At 44.7% G+C, this 22500-nt stretch overlaps 2 protein-coding genes across 3 annotated transcripts in view; one reads left to right on the top strand and one right to left on the bottom strand.

Moving 5' to 3' along the window:
* ctsd (cathepsin D) overlaps window positions 1–5073 on the top strand; it is a 24455-nt gene extending 19382 nt beyond the window's left edge. For both annotated transcript variants that reach the window (XM_063196656.1, XM_063196658.1), the window contains 4 exons: window positions 83–205; window positions 1526–1670; window positions 2316–2414; window positions 3917–5073. In XM_063196656.1, coding sequence (XP_063052726.1) covers window positions 83–205; window positions 1526–1670; window positions 2316–2414; window positions 3917–4078 — 529 coding nt within the window. In that variant the 3' untranslated portion in view covers window positions 4079–5073. The remainder of the gene's footprint in view (window positions 1–82; window positions 206–1525; window positions 1671–2315; window positions 2415–3916) is intronic.
* A 4238-nt stretch (window positions 5074–9311) lies between these two features.
* Window positions 9312–22500, bottom strand: part of slc6a15 (solute carrier family 6 member 15) — a 29950-nt gene continuing 16761 nt past the window's right edge. The window contains exons 7-14 of the mRNA XM_063195995.1: window positions 19526–19636; window positions 18229–18470; window positions 15669–15861; window positions 12692–12884; window positions 11607–11766; window positions 11220–11382; window positions 10692–10850; window positions 9312–9955 (exon numbers count right to left, since the gene is read on the bottom strand). Of these exons, the coding sequence (XP_063052065.1) occupies window positions 9728–9955; window positions 10692–10850; window positions 11220–11382; window positions 11607–11766; window positions 12692–12884; window positions 15669–15861; window positions 18229–18470; window positions 19526–19636 (1449 nt within the window). The 3' untranslated portion in view covers window positions 9312–9727. The remainder of the gene's footprint in view (window positions 9956–10691; window positions 10851–11219; window positions 11383–11606; window positions 11767–12691; window positions 12885–15668; window positions 15862–18228; window positions 18471–19525; window positions 19637–22500) is intronic.

The raw sequence follows: 22500 nt of genomic DNA, 5'->3' as shown, positions 1-22500 counted from the left end.
TCTCCTCTCCTCTCCTCTCCTCTCCTCTCCTCTCCTCTCCTCTCCTCTCCTCTCCTCTCCTCTCCTCTCCTCCTCTCCTCAGGGATCCCTCTAAGGAGCCTGGTGGTGAGCTGCTTCTGGGTGGTACTGACCCCACCTACTTCACTGGAGACTTCAACTACGCCCCCATCACACGACAGGCCTACTGGCAGATACACGTGGACGGGTACGCACACACACACACACACACACACACACACACACACACACACACACACACACACACACACACACCGGGAGAGGAGATTGGGGGATGGAGGCACGCCTTGGGATGGGGAAAGTGTTTGTTTGTCAGAAGGTTTTAGGGGAAAGTAATCCTGCTTTTGGCATTTCAACCGATCGTTCTCAATCACAACAACAGACATCCACTCCTACCCCTTTCAGAAACACAAACCAGCCCAGCTCAGGCCACCCAGTACAGTACACAGGGTACTGGCCAGGCTGAGACGGAGGGGCTGTGCTGGTTCCCAGATGAAGTGGCTTTTACACACACACACACACACACACACGCACACACACCCTCAGGTGACCTTTCCAGAGACAGGAGGCCACACCCAGTCCTGAGCTGCATTCATGGCTCTCCTGGTCTAAGTCCTCCCAAAGGTCACCAGCTGGGTACCGCAACGCTACCCAAAGGTCACCTGGGCAACGCAACGCAGCGCAACACCAACACCAACCCTCGTGCTACCACACCAGTGCACCACTTCTCTCTACCACCAACATGTAATATACACTATCACTATACATTATTATACACTATTATTACTATTGTTATTATATAAAGTACTATTATTAGTATATAAATAACCATTCCATGCTACTACACCAGTGCACCACTTCTGCACCAAGATATAATTGGATACATTACATTACATACACTATGACAGTGTTTCCCAACCTTTTTTGTCTCATGTACCCCCAACCCTTTTCGTTGTACTATGAGTACCCCCTAACTCATGTTTTACATTGCTTTTTTTTCTATTCCAGTGTGACTATGATCCATGCATTTGTTAAAATTACCATTTTTCCAAGTACCCCGTAAGGTGTGCNCAAGTACCCCTAGTGGTACACGTACCCCTGGTTGGGAAACACTGCACTATGACATGAGTCCCTAATATGTCTATGACATGAAATGACCATTTATATGACATAGGTAACAGTCTGCTATTGATGTCTGGCAATAGTGGTGGTGTGTGTTGACCTGGTGCGTGCGTGCGTGTCTACTACAGTGTGGGTGTTGGTGACAAGTTGACTCTGTGTAAGGACTGGTGTGCGTGTGCGTGTGTGTGTGCGTGCGCGGTGTGGGTGACAAGTTGACTCTGTGTAAAGACGGGTGTGATGTATTGTATGTAAATATGTAACGTGTGTGTGTGTGTGTGTGTGTCTACAGTGTTGGTGTTGGTGACAAGTTGACTCTGTGTAAAGACGGGTGTGATGTATTGTATGTAAATATGTAACGTGTGTGTGTGTGTGTGTGTGTCTACAGTGTTGGTGTTGGTGACAAGTTGACTCTGTGTAAGGACGGTTGTGAGGCGATCGTGGACACTGGAACCTCCCTGATCACCGGCCCCCCAGCTGAGGTCAAGGCCCTGCAGAAGGCTATTGGAGCCATCCCCCTTATACAGGGAGAGGTAACACACACACACACACATCAAAACAATCTTTTCCGAAAGTTGCCATGGTGCTTGTGTTCGCTACACCCTGTCATTTCAGCCAAAGCCCCCGGAGCAGTAGCCTATAGCTAGGTGTCGTAAAACTACGATTGCCAAATAAAATTATGAACTTAGTTGTGATTCTGAAAACACACAGAAGAGGGTCTGAAGAATTGATAGTGTCCTATAGTTTATTGAATAACCGGCTTGTGTTATCCATCATGGACTGCCTGTCAATGCAGGCTTGGACACTGCAGATTGCATCTCGAGACCTGAGTCGTGGCGTATTGAAAGCAGGCTGTGTAAAATAAACCTGTATTGTTGACGGTGAAAATACATCGGAAAGGATCAGAAGTTTTAAACTTAAGTGTATATTGGTTTTGAAAATAGAATTATTTGCTTACCGTCCAATGTCAGACAGTCTTTTTTGCGCTGCTCTCACATCAGCTGCACTGGCATGGGGCAATAGATAATACATACGGTTTGAATTAAGATAATTACACACAAACATATGGTTTTGAGTCAATACAATATCAAAAGATCAAATCATCTTTGATTTAGTGTTTTTAGGGTGTAGAAATTGGCTGACCACTTGACTTCTCTCGCTCTCTCTCCTCTCCTCAGTACATGGTTGACTGTAAGAAGGTTCCCACTCTGCCCACCATCTCCTTCAACATCGCAGGCAAGACTTACTCACTCACCGGGGAGCAGTACATCCTCAAGGTAAACACACACACACACACACACACACACACACACACACCCCTCTCTAGTGTACAGACCTACTCACTCACTGGTGAACAATACATCCTGAAGGTGGGTTTAGCAGAGAAGTGTGTGTGTGAGAGAGATTTTGCATAATATAGTGTGCGGCAAGACCTACTCCCTCACCGAGGAACCTCTCAAAGGTGGACATGAGCGCTTTCGCGTTTGTGTGTGTGATTTCCAGCCCAAAACATGCTCAAAACCCGCCTAGAAGCACAACATTTTTCTGCTAAATGCCATTTTTACCCGCACACGGCCATCCTAAGCAGCCCAATTGGGCGGGAAACAGCCCAATCTGGCAACAGTGCTTGTGGCCTTGCGTTCTGCTGACGCCCCACCTCTGTGGAGAAAACAAAAGTTTCCCTGCCGTCAGCCTAGCCACAACAACTTCTGGATGACTTTTCTCCATTCAACGTCATCCAGATTACAAGTGAGGAAAATGACCTTTGAATTGCGCTTTGAATTATGAACTTGTGTCGTCAATGACATGTTGCGACGTCATCACGAGGACACAAGCACAAGATAGGATGGGAGTCAAGGCGGATTCATACATACAGTAGCGTTACTGGCACTAACCTCATTCATACCTCACTCGCGACGATGGCGCACGCTCAAAATGACGTCACACTCCCCTCCGCAAGCTGACGCAGCGCGAGGTCGTGCACCCCACATTTTTTGTAACTTGGCGTGCGCCACCAGCGACCATGTAGGTAGACAGGCAAAGCAGGAGTTGCGAAGAGAGGCTACAACTACTGTAGGCTACTAGAGAATGGACCCTGCATCATTTTGACGATATAAAATGTCATTGAGAGTTATTTTATCTTCTCCCTTAAATGTTGTTCAGTGAAACAATTGTTTACTTTGTTCAGAAGCACGTTGTTTGCCGATCTATTTATAAATTCTGCAGCCAGAACAATGCTCTCACATGGTCTTGGAATGATCTGGCAATGTAGGCTACAACAAAAATCTAGGTTTCATTGTGGTAAGTCACAAGTCAGTAGCCCTACAGCAGCCGTGTTTGGCTTTCTATTTATATACATCTGTAGAACTCATTCTGCGAGTTGCGAAAGATACTGCAGTTTCTCTCATGAACAGCACACTTCCGAAAATGCAAGCGAAAGCCTGTTAATGGCGGTTTTGACTATGAATGGCGCATTTGGTGCGAGAACCATTAAAATGTGGCAGACCAAAGTGCGCACGTGAAGTATGCATAGCCCTTTAGGACAATGGAAAGAACTCACAGTGTAGTTGCAATATGCTGCTCCCACCACTAGGGATCAGTAGAGGTCAGATGGACGGCCGAACAGCAGTGGTGTGGAGTATAGGTATGCTCTCCACTCTCTGGGAGTGAGTTGCGTGCGTGCGTGCATGTGTGTGTGAGAGATGGGAGACCCAGGCCGGTAAGTCCATCTGCTTGAGTGGCTTCAGTACTAACGTGTTTGTGTGTGTGTGTGTTCTAGGAGACGCAGGCCGGTAAGTCCATCTGCCTGAGTGGCTTCATGGGTCTTGAGATCCCGCCCCCTGCCGGGCCGCTATGGATTCTGGGAGATGTCTTCATCGGCCAATACTACACCGTCTTCGACAGAGACAACGACCGCGTCGGATTCGCCAAGGCTGTCTGAGGAGGTTCCTGATTGGGCCAGATGCGTGTCAATCAACAGAGGAGGTGGAGAGGAGAGGTGTAGGAGAGAAGACCACGGACAAAATGAAATCTTGGCAAGCTTATTTTTCAAGTTTCAAGTATCTAGTCAGTCTTTTAATTTAGGTAAAAATCACCCCATAACTAGTACTTATGAACTAGAACTTAGAACTAGAAGTGAAAAAATATCTCTTTAAAGTTAAAATTATTTGCCTCACGGACAAATGTCTTAGAACTTGTCTACATTTTCAAAGTTCTAGTTCAGAAGTACTTGTTATTAGGTGATTTTTAGTGCAACTAAGATTGACTAGATGTTTTTACTTGAAACTACAAAAAATAAGCTTGCTAAGATTTCATTTTTTGCTGTGAAGAGGAGAGGAGATGTGCAGAGGACTGGGGCCTATACTACAAAGCTGGTTCAGGAGTAAACCAGGTTAAGTTAAGAGGTAAATCGCCTAATAGAAGAGCCTGGAGTCCTCATTTTTATAAGAACATGGGGACTCCAGGTTCTTCTATTCGATGATTTACCTCTTAACTTCACCTGGTTTACTCCTCAATCAGCTTCTTGGTACACCCCGTCTGATCTGTGTAAACGTGTGTGTCATGGAGCAGTATATGCTGTGGAGCGGGTAGCATTGCAACCTTGTCGTGTTTTTGCACTGATCTAATTGTAACCTAGCTTGCTCTGTTTGTTTGTTGTTTTTTTAGATACATTTTACAGAGAATGGAATTGTGGAATTTTAATCCGTCAGGTCACGAGACAAAACGTATGTACATAATCAGCTCTACAGGAAGTGTCTACTGGAGTCAGTGCTGCTGAGGTTTAGGCTTGTCATTTGGCATTCATTCATTCATTCATCGTGTGAGAAAAGGATCTTGATTTTTAAAACTGCTGTTGATTTTAATCATTGTCATTGGAGAGAATTCCAGTGGTGTGAAACTGATGATTTAAATAAAGTCTTTTAAAATCCCACTGAATATGAATGGCTGTTATTGGACCAATCGTATGGACTACTGATGGAACTGGAGTTCACTGACTATGTTGCCTTGTAAAAGACCATGGCTGGACTGGTAATCTGGCATACAGGGCATTTTCACGGTGGGGTGGACTGGTAATCTGGCATACAGGGCATAGAGTCATCAGGGGCAGATACTTTTGTTTTCTTTTTTATTGTTAGTTTGTTTCAGATTTTCCCTTTGAGACCACAGCCCAGAATTATGACTATGATCCTTATACATCGGACTGATCCCATTGGTGCATCCTCAATATACAGTGGACTGGTCCAATTTTAACTGTAGTATGGCGGTGGGGGACTGGTCTATGCAAAAAAGAAATGCCCTGGCCCGGTTTGTGGTCCTTGCCCAGCCCTTTCAAAGACACTTTACTGGCTATGCAGCCTAGTCAACGGCACCATCTTGGCTATTGTACATTACAGATACGGTATGCACCTCTTGGCTGTTGTACATTACAGATACCACAGTATGCTATCTCCTGCTCTGGCTTTAAAAGGCCTGTTGGTCTGACCACATTGTGAGATATCGACATATCTTTTACTGTACAAGAAATGCATCACACTGAACAATAAAAACCAAGAAATGCATCACAGTGAACGATAGAAACCAAGAAATGCATCACATCGAATGATAAAGACCAAAGAAAGCCATCGTGGGTCAGATGATTTTTTTTAATCTCAGTTGAAGAGGGAAAAGAAAAGAATAACACTGTGCGACGCGTCAAAGCAACTTCATGGAAAAATACAATATGTACAAAAGAAAAGAGATTTCTGAAACCTCTGTTAATCAGACGTCAGTTGACATGAGAGATGAGACAATGACACACTAACGTAACATAACGTAACCGGACTCAAACTCTTCTGACCAGAAACAATGTGTTCCGATACAGAAACTAGTCAATCCAGTATATTTATAATATACATATATATTATTTACACAATACCATAAATATACAACATCCAGCTTGTCTTGAAAGAAACATCAGAAAGTAGGCACAGGGTTTGCTCATAACAATCATAAGGAAAACGGTACAATACAGTACAGTAGAGCAGGGTTGCCAGATAAGACATATTATTTCCAGCCCAAAAAAATGCTCAAAACCCGCCTGGAAGCACTAAATCCCGCTCAATTTGAACTAAATTCTGTTAATTTCTATGGCCATAAATCTGCAGAAAAACCAGCCCAAAGGCAATTTTTACCCTCAGACGCTCATTCTAAGCAGCCCAATTGGGCGGGAAACTGCCCAATCTGGCAACACTGCAGTGCAGTCGCTTCTCTTGCTGTCTGTCAGACGCTCAGCTACATGCTGACCCCCAGGGGATCAGTTTGGTATTGCATGGCTTAGAAGAACAATGCGGAACTGGCTTATATAGTACACATGGGGTGCAAGTGATTTATCCAAACTAACGCCCTGTCCTCTGCCCTCAGGCCTCTGTCCTTTTTATTGACTTGGATGAAGTCAGATTTGTATTGGATACACATTTAACATTCAGACCTGTTTGGAGAAATGGCCTGCACCCATGGATGATGCAGTACATCACACCCATCAAACAACATGCAGGCTCTGTTGGCTTGAGATGCAGGCCAGTTGCTGTTCACATTATCTTGACCCGACATGGCCGGCCTGGATGACCCAACATGACCCGGTCTGGATGATGGAGAACCATCAGAGACGGACGATGGGGAGGTTCTAGTGACTCATGAGGGAGACGTGAACGTCATCAGACCAGATACGAGTGACTCCAGATAGAGAGACCGCTCCACACAGTAGGCTATCTCCTTAGAGATACAGCAGGCTGATGACGGGCAGGGCACCACACCACAACCACAAGGTGCATCTTGTCTCAGGGCCAGGCAGGCAGCCATGTGCAGCCCCCAATGGTGAACGGCAGCTCACAATTTAAACCACAATAGTGGTGATTTGTTTCTATTTTTCAGTCCTATTATTCATTATTTCTGCTTGGGGTCCCAACTGACCCTGGAACCTCAGGCCACACCACACATCCATCGCTGGCTGCCAGCCCGTCTACTGTACATCTCTCCTACACTGTGGTTGTGTATAAAAAATACTTGAGTGCTTTTAACAGTATTGTCAGCCAGAGTAGCGTAGCTATCAACCCCCATAGCAGCGGTGTAAAGCTCGAAGACGAGGATGGGGGTGGAGAGAGACGGGGGCTTCAGACGTCAAATTGAAATGTTCACAGACAGACAGACAGCAGTAATAATAGCTGAGGCCAACTGCAGCTCCGTAACAGCAGCGATTTACTGAACATCAAGATCAGTAACAAGAGAATGTAAATACTGAAGGCCAAGTTGAGCTCAGTAACAGCAGTGATGATTCACAACATTTAGTGGTGTTTAACCTGCTCAGTAACAACAGTGATCCATAACATTTAGTGGTGTTTAACCTGCAAGCTGCCCTTTACGATCAGTAACAGCTGAACGTAACAACAGTAAATCCTGAAGCCAGTTGCAGCTCAGTAACAGTAGAGAGATTACGAGAAGAGAATCTTGTGATCTCTGGTAACAGCTGCGTGACGTCATAGTGGAGATGCTTTCTCTTTCTTTCTCTGCTTTGATCTCATAGTACAGTATAATAAAGAACAGCAAACACTGATATCCCTAAAACTCAACACGAGAAACTGCCGGCATCAACTAAAATATGACCATACATCAGAATCAGAGTAGGCCTACTACTGTTACGACTAGACCAGACATCAGCATTAGAGTAGGCCTACTACTACTGTTATATATGACTAGGCCATTTCAGCATTAGAGTAGAGTTAGGCCCACTACTGTGTATGACCTGAAGATGACATCTGGCTACAAATCGCTTTGGCATCAGCAAGCCATGGTGAGGCTTGACACTCGTAAGGGTGCAGACTGAGACACTTGTAAGGGGTCGTCATAGAGGCCATACGAATGTCCACACCAGCAAGAAGTTCCACAAGCTGCAAACTCACATCATTGAGGAGACACAAATCAATTTACTTACATGCTAAAGACCACAGCTGTCCTGTGTGCTAAATAAGACCACAGCTGTCCTGTGTCTTCTGTGAAACTCAGTAGCCAGCTTTCTAGCTTCACAGGAGAAGAAAAAGTAGAGAAGAGGACCTAATCTACCCTACTCTGGTGAGAAAGAGATGAGAGGATTTTCTGTTCTCTACTCTGCATCTACCGGTCATGAATGGACCCATGATCAACAATAAGTGCTGCTGCTGTCATTCTATGGCACACCCAGCTGGCCAATCAAAAGGCAGGACACTAAGCCAGCCAGCGAATCAGAGAGCAGGGTGCTAAGCCATCCAGCCAATCAAAACGCAGGGTGCTAACCTATCTACAGCCTTGCACACATTTACACTGTAGGTCTAATACTGTATATACAAAACAAAATACACGACCGACCGGCCGACTCCTCTTCTCTTCACCGCTGTTCAAAGGAGCCATGAAGCAAAACAGGATTACAAAAAAAGTCAGATCTGTTGATGGACACTCTAGGTTTGAAGGGAAGGGGGAGTGGTAAGGTACGGGGGAACAAGAAAGGGGGATGGAGGGTGTGAGGATCAGCTCTGCTGACGGCCACTGTGGGCTGGGTGGGGGGGTGGCTTGTGAAGACTGCTGGGGGGGGGCAGTATGATCCATTAGGATTATGATGTACGGTGGCCTATGGGGCCCAGGCCTGTTCCTTTCCAAATCGCTAAAATGTTGCGGGAGTTGAGCTGTGTGTGTGTGTGTGTGTGTGTGTGTGTGTGTGTGTGTGTGTGTGTGTGTGTGTGTGAGATGAAATGTTCGGGACATCATGTTACACTACCAGACAAGACTGGGGGTATGTTGTGGTGGTACGTGGTGTGGTGGTAGACCATATATTACGGTTGTCATTATGGCATGATGTTGGGGACATGTTAAGGTCATTAAGATGGTGACATGATGATGATGATGATGATGATGATGGCATGTTATGGTACATGTTATGACTATGGTATGGTGTTGAGGGCCTGTTATGGTGTAATGGCTGGTCTGGTGGGGACATGTTAAGGTGTTGACTATGATGTCGGTGAAATGAAATGGTCCATGTAATAACTGGTATGATGACGAGGGCTCACTTGGAAAAGAGGCAACAGCCTCAATATGACCACCCTAGTAAAATAAATGAAGAATAAAAATAAAATAAATTGTGACATGTTATGGTGTAATGACTGGTTTGGTGGTGGTGACATGTAATAACTAGAGCGGTGATGACAGCTTATGCGGCATGTTATGGTGTTATGCCATGTTGTGCTATGTCATGTTATGCAGCATGTTGCGATGTTACGACATGTTATGCAGCATGTTACGATGTTATGACATGGTAAATGTAATGACCATGGGTAGGCCTATGATGTTGGCATGATTCTACAGGGGGTCACAGCGCAATAGTAAGATGTGACCATACAGTGGACATACAGCACAGTACAGTGCACACACATGGTGCTATGTTGTAGCATGTTCTGTATGAACAGTACACACACATAGTGCTATGGTATAGCATGTATTGTATGTGCTGTGCATACACATGGTGCTATGGTATAGCATGTACTGTATGGATGTTGCTATGGCGTGGTCCCCTCTCTATCGCCCCCTAGAGGTCTGATTCGGGCATGTCCGGCATGTCGGCCATCAGGTAGCCAATCCCGTAGCGGCCGTTGGGGGCGGTGCTTGCGTCAGGGGCGTGCCCTCCGCTCTGCTTCCTGTAGATGTTGCTATTGGCCGGCGGCGAGGAGGGGGTGTGGCCTGTTGTCTTGGCGATGAGGTCGTCGTCGTCCCCTTCATCCCCTTCTGGGCGAGCACTGTCCTCCATGGGCCGACCCTTAACAAGAATAACAACACATTACATAACATTACATAGACATAACATTACATTACATTGCATAGACATAACATTACATTGCATTACATTACATTACATTACAGACAACATTACGCTGTCCTCCATGGGCCGACCCTTAACGAGAATAACAACACATTACATTACATTGCCATTACATTAAACTGTCCTATATCCGACGACCCTCAACAATAATAATAATACTAACTTTATTATTAGTATATAATAATAATGTAAACACCTTTATAATAATAACAATAATAATAATAATAATAATAATAATAATAATAATAATAACAATAATGATAATGATAATAATAATAATGATAATAACAATAACAATAGCAATAATGACTATATGCATAGCACAATTCATACAAGACATGCAGCTCATTTATTAATCAACTCATTTATAACATAAATAAACAAACAAATAAATGAATACATACATAAAAATGTAATGAATCAATAACTAAAAAGACTCAGAAGATAAATAATGATAACAAAATGCCATAAAATTAATCAGAATCAGTGTGTATGGACTATAAGAGAATGTTGTGGTGTATGTTATGGTAAGATACTGCAGGCAGTATAGACTATAGCCAGTATAGATAAGAGAATGTTGTGGTGTAATAGTGTAATAGAAGTGTAATAGTAGGGTGATAGTGCTGTAATAGAAGTGTAATAGTAGGGTGATAGTGCTGTAATAGAAGTGTACCTTGCGGTAAGAGACTGCCGAGAGCCCTCCCATGTGGTCGTCCAGGATATTGCAGTACCTCAGGATGAACACCAGGGGGACGGGCAGAATAGCCATCACCACCAGGGAGACACACACAACCAGACCCCACACTGGGTACCGCAGAGACACCTCCTGGGCCTAGAGGACGCACACACACACACACACACACACACACACACACACACACACACACACACACACACACACACACACACACATACACACACACATTAGTATACACATTACAATGCAACCAGACCCCACACAGGGTATCGCAAGGACACCTCCTGGGCCTACACACACACACACAGACTAGCACGCACACACACACTAGCACGCACACACACACACACACACACACACACACACACACACACACACACACACACACACACACACACATCAGTATACACATTATAGAGCACGCCCATTACAATCAGGGATCTCTCTCTCTCTCTCTCTCTCTCTCTCTCTCTCTCTCTCTCTCTCTCTCTCTCTCTCTCTCACCTTCTCCTGTATCCATGCGCTGTAAGTGGGAGGGGTCATGGCCATCTGTACGATGCTGGTGACCAATAGGGTGAGGAGCAGCACGGGGGTCACAAAGCGCCACATGTAGTAGTAGTAGCGCAGCGGCCGGAAACCCAACATGTCATGAAGATCATCAAAGAACCTACACAAGAGGATATATATAGTTAGAATGTGTGTGTGTGTGTGTGTGTGTGTGTGTGTGTGTGTGTGTGTGTGTGTGTAATAATGATGTAGCGATGTTCTCCAGTATAGATCAGGTGTGTGTGTGTGTGTGTGTGTGTGTGTGTGTGTGTGTGTGTGTGTGTGTGTGTGTGTGTGTGTGTGTGTGTGTGTGTGTGTGTGTGTGTGTGTGTGTGTGTGACCTACTTGTCAGTGCCGTATACCCAGGCCACAGCTATGTTCTCCAGCACCACTACGATGAGCAGCGGCAGAGTAGCGGAGTAGTCATCAAACATCGCCACGAAGTAATTACCCGAACGCTGCACAAACAGCAAGCCGATACTGAACGCCAACAGACAACACCCCACTGGAGAGAGAGAGAGAGAGAGAGAGAGAGAGAGAGAGAGAGAGAGAGAGAGAGAGAGAGGGAGAGAGATCAGTTCAGTTTACTTTATTGGTACCCGTAGGTAAACAGCGTTTGTAGTTTAAGACAAAAGATGACAGTAAACAGAATACAGATTTAAAAACACAGAGAGAGTTAAAGAGAGAAATAGTTAGAAATAGCGCTATGACTACAGTCCTTGCGTATCCTGAAAATGTCTGTGTGAGTGGGGTGATATTACTGCTTTATGTCTATATTTACGTATATATACAATATATCCAGTATATCTATAAACCTGTGAGGAGCTCCTTTCATATCTTGCGGGGGGTGATGGTTACCCCTGCCAAGGAGGTTATGTTTTCGACCGCGTTGGTTTGTTTGTCTGTCTGTCTGTCTGCAAGATAACTCAAAAACGTGTGAAACTTTCTGGAGTTTGTTGGAAATTACCAAAGGAAAACGTGATAAAATGTTGGCGGTGACCTAGATCACAAAACGGAACCAGGACTTTTTAAAAGATTCTTCACCATTGTTTGAGTACAAATCTAGACACCCCTAGTGACCGCAAATTGAATTGCGGGATAGGGCGTTCCAGTTTCTAACTCCACAAAAATAAGGCAGAAAGACTTGAAATAAAAATCGGCTGTAACATAGTCAAATGTTCTAACAAACGACTTCCTTGGCGGAGGTCTGCATTCTCGGAGTGCATTTCTAGTTACTATATCTATGCTATCTAATGACATTAGTATAAATGTATTGTATGTATGCTCTATTGCTCTCCCTACCTGTGAGGAGCTCCTTGCGTATGCGCAAGATGTTGGTGAGGGGTCGATGATTCCTGCTGTATATCTATTGGTATCTACTGTATATATACAGTGTATATACTGTATGCATGCTCTATTGCGCCCCCTACCTGTGAGTAGCTCCTTGCGTATGCGGAAGGTGTCGGTGAGTGGCGTGATGATCCCCTCGATGGTTCCGAACATGCTGCCGAGTCCCAGATTAACCAGCATGAGGAAGAAGAGCACGGACCAGAAGGGGGACGCAGGGAAGTGAGTCATGGCCTCCGTGAAGGCAATGAAGGCCAGGCCAGTACCCTGCACCGCCTATAGGGGGGGACAGAGAGACAGAGAGAAATATTTATACTGCATATACCCCAATGAAGGCCAGGCCAGTACCCTGCACCGCCTATAGGGGGGGATAGAGAGACAGAGAGAAATATTTATACTGCATCTACCCCAATGAAGGCCAGGCCAGTACCCTGCACCGCCTATAGGGGGGGTAGAGAGACAGAGAGGGATATTACAGCACAGTACAGTACAGTACAGTTCCCCAAGGAAGGCCAGGCCAGTACCCTGCACTGCCTATAGGGGGGGATAGAGAGACAGAGAGAAATATGTATACTGTATATACCCCAATGAAGGCCAGACCTGTACCCTGCACTGCCTATAGGGGGGGATAGAGAGACAGAGAGAAATATTACAGCACAGTACAGTACAGTACAGTTCCCCAATGAAGGCCAGACCTGTACCCTGCACTGCCTAAAGGGGGGGATAGAGAGACAGAGAGAAATATGAATACTGTATCTACCCCAATGAAGGCCAGACCAGTACCCTGCATAGCCTATAGGGGGGATAGAGAGACAGGGCAGTACACTGCTCAACCTACAGAGGGAGACAGAGATGAATGGGAAAGGAGTGATGAGGAAGAGAGAGAGACGGGGGGAGAGGGGGGGAGATAGAGGGAAAGAGAGAGAATGAGAGAGAGAGAGGGAGGGAGAGGGGAGGGGTGTGTGTGTGTTCAGCTGATCCCCGGTGCCTCTAGGCACAAGCATGTGTGTAACCCAAGGCATCATGCTCACGTCACACACACACACACACACACACACACACACACACACACACACACACACACACACACACACACACACACACACACACACACACACACACACACACACACACACACACACACACACACACACGCATAACACCACATTCCTCCCCAGAACATTCAGTCACATGCCTGTGCTCTCAGCAAACACACAGATATGAAATGCAGCAGAGATAGTGTCCACAACAGCAGGGTAATTTGCCAAGCTGAGTATCAAGGGGACACAATAGTAGACCCACTACAGCAGTGGTACTCAACCTTTAACAACGTTGAGTCCGCTTGAAATGTTCACAAATGTTCGGGGCCCACCTCTGCCCCATACAGCAAGACAGCAACACATGTTATTGAGATTTAAAAACAATATTTCCAGGGCCCACTTGGAATACCTTTGCGGCCCACGGCCCACAGTTTGAGAATCACTGCTCTAGAAAACAAGGGGACAAGGACATCAGACGTGTACATAATAATAAGCCACATAATGCACACTCTTCCACCAGTGGCACGCTGTAGTAGTCATTGAAAAGGTAATTACCATAGCACTACTATGACATAACACAAGGCCTATAGTCATGCACTATGACTTGGTCATTGCCATTCTGGTAACAACAAATTCATAACTCAGTGTCTTACCAGGGTAAAGGGAACACAAGGATGTACACTCTCTGTTAGTAGAGAGAGGGGCCAAGAGAATCAATGGGCCATCAGAGGAGACACGGCTGGCCATCAGAGGGAGATCCAATGTCATGTTTACACGCTGTACTACACTGTTGTTGGCACCAGTAGACCTGACCACAGCCAGAGCCCTCTAATACTGTTAAGCACTGTAGAGCCCTACAATACAGTACAGTACAGTAGAGCCCTCTAATACTGTACAGTACTGTAGGCCAGAGCCCTCTAATACTGTTAAGCACTGTAGAGCCCTACAATACAGTACAGTACAGTAGAGCCCTACAATACAGTACAAGTATGCCAGAGGCCTACAATACAGTACAGTACTGTAGGACAGAGCCCTACATAAAGGGATTGGTAGGGACACGCTGGATGGGGGACAGAGCCCAGGGCAGGGACACGCTGATCAGGGGAAGCCCAGGGCGGGGCCCAGCTGGATGGGAGATGGTGCTCGGGCAGAGAAGACGGCGGATACTGCTTGACTACGCTGTAGTAAAGGTCACCACTAAGGGATGCGGCTTGCCTACGCTGTGGTAAACGTCACCGCATGGGACATCTCTTGGGTTTGTCCCAAATTCAGTGGATGCTATATATACACACAGTGTGTGTTTTAAATATAGATGTTATATAAGTACAGTATGTGTTTGTCCTGTATCCATTTGACTCTAAATATATACCCACACACCCATACGCACGCACACACACACACACACACACTAAATATAGAGTCATGGGCAGTCATGGGTATGTGGTTAGGGTGTCACACTTGTAGCCCAAAGGTTGCCGGTTCGACTCCCAACCTGCCAGGTTGGTGGGGCAAGTAATTAAACAGAGCTCTCTGTCATCCCCCTCCATGACTGAGGTACCCTGAGCCATTGGAGGCTGTGCCATTGGAGGCTGCCCCCTTGCATGTGTGAGTCCTAAATGCAATGTCATTGTGTGCTGTGGAGTGCTGTGTCACAATGACAATGGGAGTTCCCCAGTTGGGCTTTCACTTTCATTAGATGTTAGGTTTATCGTGAGTCCAAAGCACTGCATGAGAGTCCTGAAACCAAAATGTAGTGTACTACTTGTGATCAGGCGTGAGTAGTCACTCTGGAAAGGACCTTATTGAGTTCTATTCTACTGTAATGTAGTGTAATGTAGTGTACTATTGAGCTCTATTCTACTGTAATGTAGTGTAATGTAGTGTACTACATGTGATCATGCACTACCTTTTTCAGTTCATCTTCGATGCTGCATGAGTCCAGGCCCAGACGAGAGTAGTCGCTCTCCATCAATGTAATATAATGTAAATGTAATATTAGTGTAATGTGTGTATTGTGTACCTTGTTCAGTTCATCTTCGATGCTGCATGAGTCGAGGCCTAGGCGAGAGTAGTCACTCTCCATCACGCCCTGCAGGATATCTGTGATCTGCTTGTAGTCCTGAGTGCTGACGCTGCTGCTGAAGTTGATGTGATGAGGGATCAGGTCACGGCTGATCTCCGAACCCAGGAAGCCCTCGATCTTACGGCTGTTCCTATTGGGTGAGGAGAGGTCATTTGATTATATGGTCAGGAAGCCCTCAATCTTACGGCTGTTCCTATTGGGTGTGGAGAGGTCATGTGATTATATGGTCAGGAAGCCCTCGATCTTACGGCTGTTCCTATTGGGTGAGGAGAGGTCATGTGATTAATGATCAGGAAGCCCTTGATCTTACGCCTGTTCCTATTGGGTGAGGAGAGGTCATGTGATTAATGATCAGGAAGCCCTTGATCTTACGGCTCTTCCTATTGGGTGTGCAGAGGTCATGTGATTACATGGTCAGGAAGCCCTGACAGTAGGCACACTTGAGGCCACCATCAGTGAGAACGTGTTGTCACCATGTGAGTGGTATTAAACACTGCGCATTTAAAGTCGGACGCAAATATGCACAAGACGATGAGCTCGCACCAGTTTGATCTACTACCACAGGTGTTCCCAAACTTTACCATGGCAAGGCCCCATATACTGTATATCGATATATTCCAGCCAAGGCCCCTACTTTAAAAACCACTGTACTAGCAGCACACCACGTGTGAGGTGTGGGGGGGCAGGTGTGGAGGAGGAGCTGAAGTGAGGTGCAGTGCAAACTTGTGTAGGGGTGTGAGACAACGCGCCTACCCCACACACACGTGAGTGAACTGTTGGCCAACCAGTTCAGGGGTGCGTCCCCTCGGAGGCGGTATGCAGACGAGCATCAACGGGGATAAGCAACTGCGGGAGTTGCAAGTCCCGTCTGCAGTCGCATTGATCTCACAATAGTTTGACACCATGTGACATGTCACCTCGTCGTAGTGAACATGACTGAAATTTGGTAAGTTGGACAAGAAATCTAACCATCATGCAACATTTTCATCCAGAATGCATTGCTGTCTGCATGCACATGTAGACATTGCACAATCTCGAATAAGCCTATTATGATGAGGACATGGCCAATGGATGTATCACATGAATCTAACAATGTGCGGTCCGGTTCTCGATTCGGATTGGCTGATAGCCTTGTTCAATCGAGCGTAAACCTACACCTTCAACCTGAAGATTCTATGCACATCTAAGTTAGACCCAGCGCATCTACGTCGGTAATGACAATATGTTGCAGTTGGGGTAGGGAGTATGCAAGAAGAGCACATCTTTGCACCATCTGTGATTGGGGTATCACTGTGATTGCAAAGACATTTCATTCCTGCGGTGTTTATCGCCCCTTGCTAAGTTTTTCTAGCAAAGTGTGTGTCTGGCAGCACAACGCACACACTCCCGCCGAGAAACGTTGCCAGGGTAACCACAATCACTTCCTCAACTTTTCAACTGAACGTCGCGGATCAAATAAATTGTTTTTAAAGACATTTCGTCAGCGATTAAGTGCAACAATGTTAGATAAGCAATAAGCCACTTGAGCCTGTGGGTTATGCTCTATTGATAACGGGTGAGGGGAGGTTTACAGCACACCACTCCCACTCCCCTCACCCGTTATCAATCGAGCATAACCCATGGCCTCTCGTGGCGTATTGCTTAATTATACTGTATGATCAGGTCTTACGGGTGTTGCTATAGCGGGGGTGGAAGTATCATATATTACCGTTTTTCTCAATTAGTTTGATACATTTCTCACATCAGAATCGTAATTCTCAAAAGCTCTTGCTCAATTGGGGGGGATTCATATCATATCAAATAGCAATAATGAAATCTACTGCCATGGTAGAAGAGTGTTATTGCTCCACACACTGCTATGGGAAATCAGCTGTTGTGTAATACAAGCTGCAAGAGCAGGAGGATAATATTGCCTCTTATCTCTCATGATGATCATGACCACTGGTCTATTTCTAGCAGAGAACACATAGCTATTATATCTATTATGTAATTATTACTATTAGAGGAAACTATGACTAGCTATTATTTGTATTTGTGGATAAACAGAGCCATTGGGGATGGTGAATAGGTGATTATCCAGGGGCATTATGATGGATGGGAAATGAGGCAGACTGGACTCCAACTTGGTTATGTGTGCAGTACCTAATGTAATGTGATGTAGCGTGATGTACCGGTAATATGTTATGTAAATCTTTGTTTTGTCATAGGGCAGGCAATACAACCTGTCTGGTGTGCACCTTACCTGCTGACAAAAATCTCCCCATTGGGGACAATACAATTTCTAACTAAGTAATATAATATAATATAATATAATATAATATAATATAATATAATATAATATAATATAATATAATATAATATAATATAATATAATATAATGTAATATAATATAATATAATATAATATACCGGTAATATAATATAATATAATATAATATAATATAATATAATATAATATAATATAATATAATATAATATAATAATGTAGCAATACTCACTCGACGACACACTTGGCGCTCATGATGTTGGCCTTGAACCCGAGCACGGCGAAGACGACGAGCGTGGCGAGAACAGACGTGAGGAAGTTGATGAGCGCGACCAGCACGGCGTCCAGATGGCAGTTGTTATCGCGTTTATTATAACTGGAGAAGGCGATGACGCCGCCGAAGCCCAAGCCCAGCGCGAAGAAGACCTGGGTGGCCGCCTCACGCCACACCTTAGCTTCTAGCATGATCTCCAACTGGAGATGCAGACACACACACGCACACACACACACACACACACACAGCTCATGAGGAAGCATGCTGGCACAACACAACACATCTTTGAGGAAAAACGACTCCTCCACTGTCTGTGTTCTGTCTGCATGACATCAAAGCATCATACGTTGTAAAATGGCACATGCACAGACACACGCACGCACACGCACACGCACACACACGCACGCACACAGATACAGCCTTTGAGGTGCTTGATGTACCTCAGCGACTGTGGTGTGAACAGCACAAGGTCTGTTGTGTAAGAAATGGAGAGAGAGAGAGAGAGAGAGAGAGAGAGAGAGAGAGAGAGAGAGAGAGAGAGAGAGAGAGAGAGAGAGAGAGAGAGAGAGAGAGAGCATCTATGCGGTGTGTGTATGTGTGTGGAGCATTATTCATTCATGTCTTCACAGTGCCACCATAAAACACGCCATGCATGCTGGGAGATGTAATGTGAGGTATAGTGGATGCTGGGCATGCTGGGAGATGTAGTGTGAGGTAAAGTTGATGCAGTGCATGCTGGGAGATGTAGTGTCAGGTATAGGGATGAGCTTGACTGGTTAACAATTTCTCATAGGAAAGGTTGTGGTTTATGATTGCCCATGGCCGTTCATTGGGTTTTATGAATGTGTCATTTGGCATGAATGTAGCACATAGCCAATTGTGTCAGCTATATCTATTCAAACAAACTGCAGTCTTCGCCTTTCCACCCCACCCCGCTCTCTGATTGGAGCCCATGACCTGGATCCTGGGATACAATACATGCTGTCTTTCCGATCGGAACAATTGTGCAAAGCTGCATAGGATTTCCCAGGCTGGGGATGAGCTGGCGCACACTTCAGCTTTAACTTGTTCTTTTAGTCAGTGCAAGTGACTAATGTTTCAATGTTAAAGACGTTTTAATGTTGTTGCCACAGACCTACCTTGGGCGTGAACATGTGATATTAACATGCGATATATTACCTTGGGTGAAAACATGTGATATTAACATGTGATATATTACCTTGTATACATGTGATATTAACATGTGACATATTACCTTGGGCGTGAACATGTGCTTGATACCGTCGATGGATCCTTCCAGAAGGAGGGCCCGAACCAGGAAGCAGATGAGCACCACATACGGAAAGAGGGAGCTGAAGTACATCACCTGGCCAATCAGAAAACAGAAACATTATGGCCAACCAATCACAGCAGAAATATATTATAGCCAGTCAATCAGGGGACAGATATATTACAGCCTGGTCTATCAGAACACAGATATATTACAGTCAGCCAACCAGGTGGCAAATATATTACAGCCTGGCCAATCACAGCAGAGATATGTAATGAAGCCAGCCAACCAGAGCCAGCCTATCAGAGCAGAGATAAAATTCATACCGCCAGACACATAAGAGACATATTACAATCACATCACAGGAATACAGTATAGCCTACAGCAGGGGTGGCCAACCAGTCGGAGACCAAGAGCCAAATTTTGTAATGTGTCACAGCAAAGAGCCACATCGGCACACAAACATCACGCGGGCATATAAACATGCGCACACCCACCAACATGGGCATCACCCATCCTTCTCGCACCACAGACCAGCATACACAACAACACATGGGTATGAACATCAACCATCTCTTCCTTTCACACACAGACACACACACACACACACACACACACACACACACACACACACACACACACACACACACACACACACACACACACAAAGTGTCAGATTGATGTTACACTTCAACTTAATGGCCTGACTACAAGACAATCCTGAATATAAGATGACCCCCCCCCCCTTTATTTTTTTTTACTGCTTCAATTTTTTTGTGGGAAAATGTTTTTTCAAGATAAAAATGTTGTTTTACATAAGAAGACAAGGGTACACAGGTCAAAATTATTTAATAAATTCTTTCATATTTTAATAAAACACGTTTCACATCATAATTTCCATGAGCACTCTTTATAACAGAGCACGAAGTAACGCGGCCTAAAGATTCTCCGCCTCTTTTAGCTCATTCGGGGGTTAGGCGCACAGGCACCGCTTTCTTGCGCACAGATGAGATGATCATTGGATGCCTGACGACAACACCATCCGAAATTAACAAGGTGGTTCGTCAAATCGCCGTTCATTTTCCACATTAATGTTTCAGCGGGTGCTGACAGGGGGCCAGGGGAAAAGACCAAGTTTTCTTTTTGAGACTAAACTGAAATTGTTTCCCACCTGCACGCTGTCTGCCAGCGCCTCTTTGACAATGGCTGATAAACCAGGGTGGAACATTATTTTTGGCGCTATTTTGTCTATAGCCCGCGAAAATAACACGATTTTAAACCAAAAACATAATTTCACATTCGGGTCAATAGCCACGATGAACACTCCTCCTAACAGAGCGCAGAGATGGCTACGCAGGACAGAGATTCTCAGCGCATCTCTGCTCCAGACACCTTTCTCTTCATATCATTTGCACATTTATAACCGCCATATCCGAGCGATATAATCTAATATGGATAGCACATGTTCTTAACCTTATTGAGGAGTGATGGCAAAATATTTCAGGTTAAAACATTTTTGCCGATATTTTGTTTAGTCAGCGAAAGACGCGGTCACTTTTTGAAAGCGCTATTTTTAGAACATAGGCTTAAATCGCGTCTTGTAGGCTATTTGCAGTAACAAATGTCACACATCAACGTGATCATTCAGGACACATTTAGGCAAGGCCTACTACAGTACCAAGACCACAGGGCACTTATTTGCCATAGTTCTAATCAACTTTGTGTGCGCAATTCTAATGCATATTGCCTATGGGGGAAATAAACACAAACTTGGACATGAACGCAAGAGCCGCAAGACACCAGGCAAAGAGCCGCATGCGGCTCGAGACCCACGGGTTAGCCACCTATGGCCTACAGTATACTGTATATTGTATTGTATTTCATTGGAGAGGGTTAGTTGGATAAATTACGTTTTTTGTTTTGTAAATGTCTACAACTTCTATTAATCTATTAATAAGCATGTCTTACAGTGGGACTCTGCATTGTGATTATGCACGCATACATGTGTGCGTGTGATTTTTCATGTAGCTCAAAATCAGAGAGACAGTTATTGAAGCTGACAGTTATTGAGGATGACTGACAGATGACAGAGTGGTGACAGGGTCGCCTGCTGTACGGACCAAAGCTAAACATCGTCAACATCACATGTGACACTGGCAGTGGCACATTCTCACATCACCGCAGCTACTCAATCCTCTTCAGCTTAAAACGAAGGAAGAAAATACTGTATGTTATCTGTATAGCTGACTTACAAAAACGTTAAAAAATATATATTGAGATATTTTTCTGGATAATTATACTGTACAGTATATCATATTATATATTGTATCATTATTCTGGAAAATCAGATTATATATTATAGCATTATTATGGATAATTATATATCATATTATATTGTATCATTACTCTGAATAATCGTATTATATATTGAGGCATTATTGTCGATAATTATATATCATATTATATTGTATCATTACTCTGGTTAATTTTATACCGTATTATATATTATAGCATTATTATCTATAATTATATATCATATTATATTGTATCATTACTCTGGTATTATACTCTCGTATTATAACTTGAGGCATTATTATGGAGCACAGAGCACAGAGTGAGGAGCAGACAGGCAGGTGAAGGTTTGAGGTAGGGTTTGGGAAATGACCCTGAGCGGACCCAGACCCGAACTCCCATCTGTGTTCCCATGAGGTACGGGTACAATAGCACTACGCCATACACACATGCCCATGTTGCCTCTGTATTCTATATTCTATTTTCTATATTCAGTGTATTCCACAGCCATGCTGGGTCTATATCCCCTGCTGTACTCCTTGTACAGTAGATACACACAGTACACATTGAGAGTACCCTAACCCACAGCACACATTGAGAGTACCCTAACCCACAGCACACATTGAGAGGGATTCAGATTTTACTCCATTTCAACAGTCAGGAGGAAG

This window comes from Engraulis encrasicolus, chromosome 4, assembly GCF_034702125.1.
Source record: "Engraulis encrasicolus isolate BLACKSEA-1 chromosome 4, IST_EnEncr_1.0, whole genome shotgun sequence".
In the NCBI taxonomy this organism is placed as follows: domain Eukaryota; kingdom Metazoa; phylum Chordata; class Actinopteri; order Clupeiformes; family Engraulidae; genus Engraulis; species Engraulis encrasicolus.
The sequence above is the reverse complement of the archived record's forward strand: the minus strand, read 5'-3'. Positions and strand labels throughout refer to the sequence as shown.